Consider the following 12,352-nt stretch of genomic DNA (forward strand, 5'->3'; position numbering starts at 1 on the left):
CAAGTTGTTCCAAACCTGTATGAATGTCTTTGTTTTGCTGAACACAAAGAAAGATATTTGGAAGAATGTCCTGGGAAGAAACAGTTCTGGGGCACCATTGACTACAACATTTTTCCTACTATGGTAGTGAATGGTGCCCCGGAGCGGTTTGCTTTCCTACATTCTTCAAAATATCTTATTTTGTGTTCAACAAAAATAAATTTATACAGATCTGGAACAACTCGAGGGTGAGTAAATGATGACAGAATTTTCATTTTTGGGTGAACTGTCCCTTTAAGGACAGTGTTATCTAAAGTTGTTTTATTGTTGTAGTATGTCAAAACAAATCTATCCACTCACCTTTTTCTCTGCCAGCAATACCTGGACGTTTCCTCTCCATCTCACTCATGGTCACGATAGCATTTACAATCGAGCTAAATCTAAACTATTTAGATGTCGAGTATTTGCTTTAAATTTGAATTTAGGCCTATTCACAATTTTGAAGTCTAACTAATCAGAGCTCAAGGTCAAGCAATTACAAGCAATTCACATTCACCGCAAAATAAGTTTTTCTACATAAAGGTCCATTTTAAATAGCTACTTCCAAAATACCAGATCCGGTAGGCGTACGATTCTTCTGATCTTCATAACATCAAAGCTGGAAGTAATTTCTTCCCAGACCCATTATTAGACTTCTCCTTCTGAACTACATTCACCTGCATGTCTTTAGATTGCCGGTTTTAACATTTTAAATCCGACGTCCTCCACAACACAATTTAACCCTGACCTCTCTCAGATCGGACAAGTCCAGTCAAGTTCTTCACCGTCCACCATCTAATGATGTCAGAGCCTTCCAAGTGGAAAACTAAATGCTTAGGAAGTTGCACGTCTCAATCAGGGACTCAAACCCATTAAATATACACATGCATTTGAGAAACAGGTGTCATCACTTGAATTCATTTTCATGTAACACTATCTCCATCGGCTATTCTCTCTTCTCCCTTTGCTTTGATGGACAGTAAATGCTGAGAACAGATAGACCGTCATGTTTTAGTCAAGCGTGGGATGTCTCTGGGAGACGTGCAGTTGGGGGGCCCCCTGCAAAGCCGCACAGGGACGCTCCGTTACCTTTGAGAACATGCCTACATTTTCAACATAATATATTCCATATTATTGCATTTGATCTTTTTTCTTTGTAATGGTAAAAATTCTGCATTTAAGTGAAAGTTAACAGGAGATGCTGTGAGAACATTTCCACTGCTGTGCTGACCAATGAACAAACATTAAACATTAACAGGCTTGTGCTGATTCACCCTGTGGTAACCAGAGCTGGTTGACAACATCACAAACACACACAAGCTGACCAAGAGGACATAGACACATGGGGTCAATGTGTTGCAGGGACCTTAAAAAGATGTTAGGGAGCTTTAAAACAGACTTAAAGTAGCCTCACACGAAACGTATAGAATAAGCATGTTGCAGCAATTTGCATAGTTTTCTATGCACTGCTGATAGTAAAGTATTAAGAATGATGTGGGCTAGAAAGGCAGTGATAGGGTGATGGCATAAAATTGAACCAATAGGTTAGCCTAAAAAGCATAAATTAACGGGATGTTAAACGAACATTTTTAAGACGATATATATGTACAATTATATCTACAGTATATATATGGCAAAATAGTCAATAGGATGGATAGTATGCAAATCTGAATTTAACTGGGGTGTCACAATATACCGGTATTGTCAATAACCTTGGTATAAAAACAACATTGTTATCGATATCGTGTTAATTCTACACATGATTATTTATCATGTTTCATAAATAATTCAGAAAAAAATTTGACGAATTGTTCATAAAAAACATGACATATTACAATAATACCATGATCACCCTGATGTAAAGAGCGAGAGCCCTAAATTTAACCATAAAAAAGCTTCCACACAAGATAACAGACTGCATAAAAAGTTTATTCCCGTTGACTTATTTCCAAATGTTTTGCATTCGATATAACTGGAGGTTACATTCAATTTAGGTTCATTAAAATTTACAGTGATTTCAAAATTCACATTTAGAGATTTGTAGGCCCATATAAACCGGCGGATGTTATTTGCAATTTCTGTCTTGACTTTATGGGGAAAATCCAAATGATTTTGTTTGTTTTTTAACGCCCCCCCAAAAATTTGGTCTATATTATATCAGGTTTTATCATTTTTTTCTAAAAACTTTAAAACTCAATTTGATTTAAGGCTATTCAAAAACTCTTCAAAGTAGTTAACTGTATAAAATCATTTTCTAATCCAAGCGATTGTCTTTTATATGCACATAGCCATGAATGCTACAATCTCATTGCTATCTTAAAGTGATACTTCTGTCATCATTTACTCACCTTCGAGTTGTTCCAAATCTGTATAAATTTCTTTGTTCTGATGAACACAGAGAAAGATATTTGAAAGAATGCTTATAACCAGATAGATTTTCCCCCCACCCCACATTGACTACCATAGTATGAAAAAATACAATGGTAGTCAAAAGTGCCCCAACAGTCAAATGTTTGCTGTCCTACATTCTTCAAAATGTCTGCTTTTGTGTTCAACAGAACAATTCATTTTTCCTACTATGGTAGTCAGTGGGGGGCAAAATCTGTCTGGTTATAAGCATTCTTCAAAATATCTTTCTCTGTGTTCATCAGAAATTTGGAACAACTCAAAGGTGAATAAATGATGACAGAATTTGGGTTAAGTATTACTTTAAAACATATCCAAATTTCTATGTATTAAACAAACACTTAAGGGGCATAGAAAGTGTAAAAATTCAATATCGGCTAAACTTACGGAAGTAGTAGTTTGGACAAAATAGCTTATGTTAGCAGTATTAAATCTGAGCATGTGTAACATTAAAAAGATGTTATTTGATTACAGGAGTAATTTACTGGCTGAGTAGCTTATTTATTGGCTGTGGTTTCCTCCAAGTAATAGTTAGTAGTTAAACATTTTCTGTATTACACACCTTTAGGAAGTGTACAGTAAATATGGCACATTTCTAACAGGGTGTGAATCCAAGCGGACAGATTGGACCAAGAAAATGCGAAAATACGAGCGAACCGAAAAAACAAAGGTGTAAAATGTAAAAACATTAGCCACAAATAAATACCACAGATAGAAAAACGAAACAATAAAATATTTGATTTGAAGTCAATTATACATACAAACATAAATACTGGACTATTAAAACTAGATTACAAGAGGAATATGAGATGACATATCATCGACGAAATGTAAAGAGCTATGAAAAGTACATGAGTTGCAGCAGATATAAAAAAAGAGGGAATGATACTCTCTCTCTTTCAGAACATACACATGCAAGGCTGTCTCATAGCAACAGACTGGGTACACCTCACTTTTCAGGCATTTCTTTCACACAAACATATTCACAGAGAATGTACAATGTGGATCTCCTGGCTTTGCTGCAGGCAGACAGGGCTCTGTTGTGTAGAGAAGCAGACAAAAGTTACGTTAAAATATGTTTTAAATGGGCAAAACATACAATACCATAAGTCTTAAAGGAACAGTTTGCCCAAAAAATGTTCAACATAATAAACAGAATGGTTGGAATGACAATGACATTTTTGGGTCGCTGTGCCTTTAAGCGGCTAGATTTAGCGGATGGCACGTGCATCTCACCATCGCTCAGCCGAGTCATTTGTGTCCGCTGGGAGATGTTCATTCACAGGCCCGACGGTGTCTCCTGCCTCCTCTTCCTCTCTTACAGGCACTAACTTCTCCTCACTCTCTGGTAAAAAGGCTATTTCTGGGTCATAGTCGTAAGAATAGTAGGACACATCGGCCATGGAGCCTGGCTCCTCCCCTGCTATAAAATAACAGAAGTCAACAAATGTTGTGAAATCGTACAAAAACGTTGCCAAGGTTATACGGTTTTAATCACTTTTTTATATTTTCAGTTATGACGATCATAAACTACAATGACCGACATATGCACAATTGAGGACAAATGAAGGTAAAAAACAACCTAACGTGGCCTGTAGAGGGAGCTCTTTGCATTCATAACGCAGCAACTGAAGCGGATTTTATTACAGGTTTGCAATGCAAATATTTAAATGTATCTGTAATGCACAAAATCTGAGTCTTAACTCATTAGATTATAATACATTTCCATAACAATGCCTTATATTATTGCATTTTATACAGAGCGTCTGCAGAAAGTAGACCTTAAGTGTTCCTAAACGAGAGACCATAAAAATGACACACAAATAACATATAGTACAATTTTAAAGAAAACAGTGACCTTAACATAACAGGTTAACATTGTTTTTAAGTTCCAAAAAAAAACCCTGCAAAAAAAAAATCATGTGCAAATGTGTTTTCCAGACATAAACCAAATGAGCATATTATGCAAATAACATATTTCTGCTATGCAGGTGTTTGCGATCACTGCGCAAAACCTGTTTTGATGATTTTCTTAATTAAGATGCAAGAAAGAGGTGAACATAAGTCACATAAGCCTATATTACGGTGTAAACAAAGCTGGTGATTTTTTTAGCGCAAATGGAATGTAACAAATGCAAATCACTCCAAAGGTTTATCACTAGCCAACAGAGTACGGTTTTGCATAATTAAAGCAATGCAAGCATGCAGCAAATGAATGCACCAGGAAGGGATATGCAGTCCAAGCACCACTGATGCATTTTCTCTGCTCAACACGACACGGGACAAGTCTTAACAGCTCTTTGAGAGACCGTCTAATCAGTCTGGAAGTTTTCCAGAGGACACAGACATACCAACACAGGCACACCTAGTCAAAAGTGCATGTGATATCATGAGTGCCGCTAACTTAACTTTATGAGCGTCAGTAGACCGGGATACTCATAATCCGTGCATTAATGCAGTCTGGGCCGATACGCAGGTATGTACATGCACATGTAGCTTCTGATGGCTGAACTCTCCAGCACCTGCCCATGTGTGGCACACGCTCACACCTGCAGGCACTTGCACAGCTGCCGTTTGAAGAATAGACCTAAGAGAAGATGATGATACCTTCAGGAATGAGTATAGGTTCCTGTTCGGGTTCCTCTCCTGTAGCGAGTTCTCGTTCTTCTACGACCACCCCTACTGTAAGATAAGATGCATAAACACAAGGTGGTCAGATGAATGTTGACTGTAATACTTCACCTTCGAAGTTAAAGGGAAGGTTGAGCTAAAACTAAAAATGTTGTCATCATTTAGTCACCCTAATGTGGTTGGAAACCTGTATATGACTCTTTCTCGTGTGGAACGCATTAGAAGATATTTTGAGAAATGTCTCGGTGGTTTTGTGTCCATGTAATGGAAGTCAATGGGGGCCAGTGTTGTTTGGTTACAAATGTTCTTCAAAATATCTTCTTTTGTGTAGAAGAAAGTGGAGGGTGAATAAAATAATGATAAAACACACCGCCCTTCCTTCTAAACGGTAATGCACAACCCTTTCTGGTCCCTTTTGATGCTCGTCTGTAAAACAAGAAAGCCTCTTTGTTTTTTGGTTTGCGCGTCGGAAAGGAATGCGAGAGGATTTTTCTAACAGACCAAACACCCCCACCTCTTCTGTCAAAGGACCGTGGACAAAAGCGCTCTGTCATTTGGGGTTCCCTTTAATAGGCCGTAGGCTGGTGTGTGTGTGTGTGTATATGTGTGTTTATATCATCTACAAAACCAACACCTGAACAGCTGTTTCCACCAAGCAGGTACACACATCTTTCTTAGTAAGGACCGAATTTTCCTTGAATTGGCCATGCCTGGACATGAATACTCCCAAAGGAAACACTTTGATTCCCTTCGATTCACTAAGAAGCTTTAATCTCACATTTGATATCAAATCAATGCCGAAATAAGACATCCAAGTGTCAAGATTTCACTGTGAATGGTCGCTCTGCAACTCCTGATCCAAACCAGGTTTTGTTTAGCCAAAACGTCTGCACACATGTTTGTGCCTGCATGTATTTTATCGGAAGGTTCTGTGCATGAACCTTTTAAGGGGAAAGAAAGAAAGATGTTTCTAACTATGCACCGAACACGACTTCATCTGAGAGTGTCTGCGAAGGATAGCACCTGGTTTGCGATCGCATGGCATCAATCTTGGTGAAAGCTAGTTTAGTAATGAAATGGCACCGTTTCGCAAAGAGAAAGATGAAACGAAGAGGAACGTGACCTTTCTGTGCGGTAGGTCTAAACCAGAAATCTTCTTGCAATGTGATCTTTAAGTCTGAGAACCAATTTGGGGATCATTCCCCTCAAAGTGCGGAAAATGTAGGGTGTGGGTGCACACTTACTCTGTGGACAGTGGCTAAAAGGCATCTGCTCGATCCGTGTGCTGTTTCTGCAGGCGGCCACTTCCATCTGGCACTGGTTCTGGTACAGTTGGCCATCAGAACCGCAGACCGGCTCGCCGTCATAACCGCAGTCTCGATAACACGTACATCGTTCGTAGTGTTCCTCCTCCGGACAGTCGAAGATGTTATTGCACTGACCGCTCTGAACAAAGCCTGCAGGGCAAGTGTAGGGCTCTTTATTAAAGGTGAAGTGTTAAATTATTTCAATGTTTTTTTTTTTGGAGCATCACTAACAGTCCCACGTGGCAACATTGGCTCGACCAGTCGCATTAGTTTAGGGTGGGATTATCTGTTTGTTTGACCAATAAAAAGTGGTGAAGTGTTCGTGATGTTAGTTTCACAGAATTTATACATTTCTCTCGAGAATGTGAAAGCAATTTGAAACAATAGTTCACTGAAAATGTATAATAATTTGATATTAAAATACTGTCATGTTATCATCTTATATGAAGCTCAAAATGTTGGTTAATAAATGTCTTCTGAACCAAAACTATACTTTTGTAAATGAAAACGACTTGCATTTAGGAAACGATATGTCGTGTGAATGTAAACAAACAGGTCCGTGACTGTGTGATGAAACCGTGTGACAACCAACGAGATTGGACGTTACGCCATATTTGAACTGAATAGCTTGTTTGTGGGCATTGTAATGTAAAATATTGTTTTTGTACAAAAATGCGTGAACAACCAAATAAAAGAAGTCGTATATCTGTACAGGCACATTTTTTAGAAGATTTTCATATTCGGGTGAACTGTTCTAGACGATAAATCTATAAACTAAGTTATTTGAGATCAAGATGGAAATAAAACAGAAAACACTAGAAGAATAAGATGTAACAACCCGTCCAATGATTGCTGGAGCTCTCCACCTCATTACACGTAGTGCCGTCACACAGCTCACGTGCGAGAGGACTGCTCTCGCTTACATTGTAGAAACGAGTGGCTTCAAATGCTGTATAGAAACAAAACACTAAGTCAAGTAGATTGGAGTAGGCAGTGTTGGGCAAGCTACTCTGAAAAAGTAATTAATTACTAGTTACTAATTAAATTTTCAATAGTGTAATTAGATTAGTGTACAAATTACTTTCTCGAAAAAGTATTTAATTACTTATTACTAATTACTTTCTATATCCTATATCAACCTTGATTAGTGAAGTGATTCAAGGATAGGCATGAAACGGCTCTTTTAATTCATTCAAATAAATTAAATAAAACTACATAAAGTAGTATTATTAACTGACCAAAGTATTACAAATGTGAGAATTATACATTAAAGCACGGATTTTAAAGTTAGACTTTGAATTTTTATGTCAATTCCACTATTGCACACACATATATTACACAAAGTATTTAGTTTAATAACTTCAGAAGTAACTAATTAAATTGATGAAAAAATAAGAGCAATCCCTTACTTTATTTTTTCATGGGGAAAGTAATTAAATTATAGTAACTAATTACATAGTCACTAGTTACACCCAACACTGGGAGTAGGTGAACCCACCTTGGACCATGCAACAAACTACTGAAACAGTACTGAAACAACCAGCTCAACCACCTTATGCTAAACTATTTTCTTCCAGCAGAGAAGAAAAACGTACAGGACAGCACCCACCTGGTTCATAATAGTCATAGACTTTGACTGGTACTGGGGCCGTCTTGCCCACAATATACTCCCTCACGGCATTGAAGATAACACAGGTCATGCACTGACTGGGGATCTGAGGAGAAACTAAACCTTAGCAGACCATTTTATTTCATTCTGTCACATCCTTCATAAGGCATCATATGCATTTAATCAGCTCCCCTGACAAAACACCTGGAGTTATGTGAGACATGGACATTAATGCAAAGGGTTCAAACTGTGTAAAAATTTGCTGGAGGTTTAAATTCAGAGCGTTAACGTACCTCATCAAAGTAGAAGAGAACTTTCCGTCCATCCACCTCATACCTTTTCAGTCCCACTCGTTTATCCGACAGCAGCTGGGAACAGAATCATAAAAACATTCAATTATTATTAGGACTGTTGCATGATATTGAAGTAAAATGTGATAACATACTAAATAATGTGATATACAATGTGCGACATATGATAATTATAAGCTTCTTTGAACTATATTAAAATATATTTACATTTATATAAGCATGCTTCACATTCTTTCGTTGATCTCTCGTTGCATACAAAGGCACTACTTACATTCAACATGCCAATTTCTCTGCTATCTGCATCAAACTATACATAACTTAAGTATTAAAACATTCTATATTCATTATACTGTAATTCATTCTGCGATATTTCAATAATTCCGATATATGCCCAGTCCTAAATTTAATGCTAATGCTAATTTAGCACAAATTTACATTTAAAGTGAATTACAGTACACCTATTACTGGCATAATTCTCCAGAAGCCTCCGTATGAGTTAGAGCAAAGAAAATAGATATTAAAGGGGATATGCAACGGTGTTTAATGCATTCTGACTTCTTTACAATGTTAAACATTGTGCTGTCTTCTCATGCTTGACATGGTCAACTTCTCAAAAAACGAGTTGGACGTATAACGTAGTATTTCTGTGCTCGATACACTCCCCCAAGGTTCGTATAGGTTTCGGAAAGTTTTTTCGAACATGAAAAACCGTCACGTTACAACTTTTCTTAGTCCCTTATTGGGCAATTCTCCCGGAAAAGCACGGCAAGGCAAAAGCAATAGCCTGCCCACGTGTCAACCGACGAGCGATAAGAAGACCCGCTTACCATCAAGATCCAGCTGCAGCTTGTTACTCTTGCGATAGTGAGAGAAGTTGAGGTGTGTTTGTTTGTTCACGGCATTTCAGTGATGGATGTTATATAAACGGTGGATATAACGCTGGATTTGGAGATAGATGGAGCGGTCCCCGCACTAAAAGATGCCGGACATGAACCGCACAAGTGAAACGGAGTCATATGTCTGTGTTTTGTTGGCAATGACTGCGCACATGCTTCATTTCTGCTAACCAGCTAATTCTGCTAGCCAGCTAATTTCTGGCTAATTTCTAGGATAACTTTTACATAAACCACTTTTGTTTTTCAAAGCAAGTTTAATATTTAGCTATACGTTCCACCAGCCATATTACATACTTCCCGTTGGTGCGTCCAGTCCTTTGTTTACAGTTAATGTCAAAACACGGTTAGAGTGGCTTGTGCTTTCCACAACAGGTGTAAAGTTTAGTTAAGACTTATTTACCGCCCAAACATTGTTTGTTCGTGCGTGCGTGCGTGCGAGCGAGCAAGCGAGAGAGAGAGAGAGAGAGAGAGAGAGAGAGAGAGGGGTGGTGGGCACTCGGACACAGTTTATGAGAGACTCAGTGTGAGCTGGCGCCACAAAGACATATCTAAACACACACACTCACAAACATAAACAGTGTGACTGCAGCAGGCACATATAACTGACAAACTTACTACCAAACGTTATTTGATTAGTCTAAAGAGTCACAGCAGAGAGCATCTTATAATAAAACCAAAAATGTTTTTTCATGTTGCCAAAAAAGGCAAGCTTGTGCTTTAGGTCCCAAGACACAACAACCTTGATTGTAACTGTGTGGTTACAATTGAACAGCTGACCATATCGTTCACTGTACAAAAACATATCAATTTTCACTGCGGAATATCCAAGAAACAAACAATCCTCCAATAACAGCGTCCTCCCGTTTACTATAAATTTAAACAATGAGACACAACGGTGTAAGCAATCCCGCTTCCCGTAGCGAAACGAGGAATGTGAACAGCCGGGGTCGTGTAATAAACATGGAGCCAGCCAGAGGTGGCCATGTAAAGCCAGCTTGTTACTGGCTAATGGCGCTAATGAGACACGTTCCACCGTGCCGAGGTTCGGAGTCAGTTAGCATTATATTGCTCCCGTGGTAGCGTCGGTTTACTAGCATGGAGGACATGAGGCCTGGGGCCTATAACGTGACTAATGAGGCACAATGAGTTGATTGGGGACAATGAAGGTGACCTAAACCAACCTCCATTTATCCCCCCAGCTGACAGAGGTGATGGGGCAGCTTGACCCCCCTGAGCATTTCCTGTTCCAGGCTGCTGCCGTGGATGTTACGGGCCTGTGGAGGGTCTGCAAACTCAGCTAGAGCTCATTGGTCCCCTCCTGGGAATGAGGTCACACCAGCTTGTGGCCAGACGCATTTTTATACCACGCAATAAACCTGCCTAGCAGTTGTATTTATAAAACGCACACACATACCTGTCTGTATTCTTGCTATGTAATTTAAGTATGATTTATGGAAGTATGTTTAAACAGTGGATTCCAAAAATCTTTTTTTGTATTTTTTTTAAGTGAATGACAAACGTAGCATAGTTCTTCGGTATTTCTCTCTTGTGGCAAGTGACGTAAGCTGGTATACTAGTTTTTTATTTTAGTATTAATGTTTAGTGGGGTTGTAAAAATATATTTTGTCATAATGTATCACAATACAAATTATGATATGTATTGCAGAGCTATGCTGTTTTTTTTACAACATGTGACCTGTATCACATTATTGTTTAATAAAATTCAAATGAAAAGTATTAAAACGTTTATTTGAACGGAAATCAAATCAAATATTCCAAAATAGTTAAAAAAGAAACTTAATACAATTTGGAAATTAAACCAGGACTATGCCTTAGTTGAATTAAGATATTTATGTGGCTTTTATAAAAATGCCTTAGAAGAATACTTTACTGGTGTGCATCTCGAGACAGAACAATGGCACTGATATATTTTAACATATTTCTGGGCAAGTTATATTTAGTTAAGACTGAGGTCACACATTCATTTTAGTCTGGGACTAGTCTTAAGCCTTGATTATGAAACCGGGCCTAAAAGTATAGTTAAAAATTAAACTAAAATTAAAGATACAAATAAGTTTGATTTATAGCAATATAATAAAAATACAAAATGACAAGCACGCAACAAAATTGCAAAAAAAAAAAACATTAACAGGAAAACTAAAAATATAAAAATAAAAGAACATTTAAATATGAATTAAAACTACATTAGAACTTAAAATAATAACTGAAAAAATGAAAACTGGAGAAATAGGTCAAAATAATAGAAAACATGCCCTTTGTTTTTTCAGAGTTCAGACCTCAAATACTACAAAGAAAACAAAACATTTCATATTCACTTTTAAGCAATACAACAGGAATATTTTTATATTATTATTGGTACAAAATTATGTGATGACCTCGATTTTGACCAGTTTTCATGTGTCTCGTCATTCTTTCAGTCTTTCACATTTGCTGTTGGATGACTTTATGACATTAATCACAGTTTGATTTTGTTGACAATGTACAAACACTGGACTGAAATGGTCACAACAATACATCTAGAAATTTGATTTTTTTATTAACTTTATTTACTTCTTTTTGTGAAATTGTATTAAAAATGTATTTGCATTATTCATTTGTGTGTCCTGCCAGGAATGTTCAAGACAGTGATTACTTATGTGCAAGCAGTCAGAAAAGCTGTAAAATCCGTTTACTTACAAAATAAAGCAACAATGATATGACGCAACACATGCGTGTTTGTTTACGTGCGTGTGCTCGTGAGAGAAAGCAAAGACTGATAAATTCCACGCCATACTGCCTCCTTTGAAATGGCCTCCAGATGTTAACTCTGTCCATCTGCCAGAAGGACACATGCAGAGAGAGAGATAGAGATAGAGAGCGAGAGAGGTGTACTGTCCTATAATAAAGACCAACACCCTTGTGGGTGGGTACAGTGTTGTTCTTTAGTCGCCCAAATGATGTAAACCCTAAATGGGTGTTACAAAGGAAAGGATGTTCTGTGAGATAAAAATAAAAAATGACATAAATTAAGAAGCCTCACCCTCTCCAAACTCTCAACGTCCGCACGGAAGCCGGACAACAGAGGGACTTCTAAGACGGCCATGTTGGATGAACCGGTGTGCAACCACCTGAGGGAGAGTTAGAGAATAAACAACTCAAAGTACTTCACACTAA

At 37.8% G+C, this 12,352-nt stretch overlaps 1 protein-coding gene across 2 annotated transcripts in view; it reads right to left on the reverse strand.

Moving 5' to 3' along the window:
- Positions 1–3,396: 3,396 nt before the first annotated feature.
- Positions 3,397–12,352, reverse strand: part of cpamd8 (C3 and PZP like alpha-2-macroglobulin domain containing 8) — a 35,083-nt gene continuing 26,127 nt past the window's right edge. Inside the window, exons 36-43 of one of the 2 annotated variants that reach the window (XM_057325911.1) lie at positions 12,219–12,306; positions 8,265–8,339; positions 7,972–8,077; positions 7,201–7,311; positions 6,300–6,512; positions 5,032–5,106; positions 3,661–3,844; positions 3,397–3,461 (exon numbers count right to left, since the gene is read on the reverse strand). In XM_057325911.1, the coding sequence (XP_057181894.1) occupies position 3,461; positions 3,661–3,844; positions 5,032–5,106; positions 6,300–6,512; positions 7,201–7,311; positions 7,972–8,077; positions 8,265–8,339; positions 12,219–12,306 (853 nt within the window). In that variant the 3' untranslated portion in view covers positions 3,397–3,460. Of the gene's footprint in view, positions 3,462–3,660; positions 3,848–5,031; positions 5,107–6,299; positions 6,513–7,200; positions 7,312–7,971; positions 8,078–8,264; positions 8,340–12,218; positions 12,307–12,352 lie in introns of both variants that reach the window. The other variant, XM_057325910.1, reaches the window with a different exon arrangement.

Source organism: Triplophysa rosa, linkage group LG25 (assembly GCF_024868665.1).
Source record: "Triplophysa rosa linkage group LG25, Trosa_1v2, whole genome shotgun sequence".
Taxonomy (NCBI): Eukaryota; Metazoa; Chordata; class Actinopteri; order Cypriniformes; family Nemacheilidae; genus Triplophysa; species Triplophysa rosa.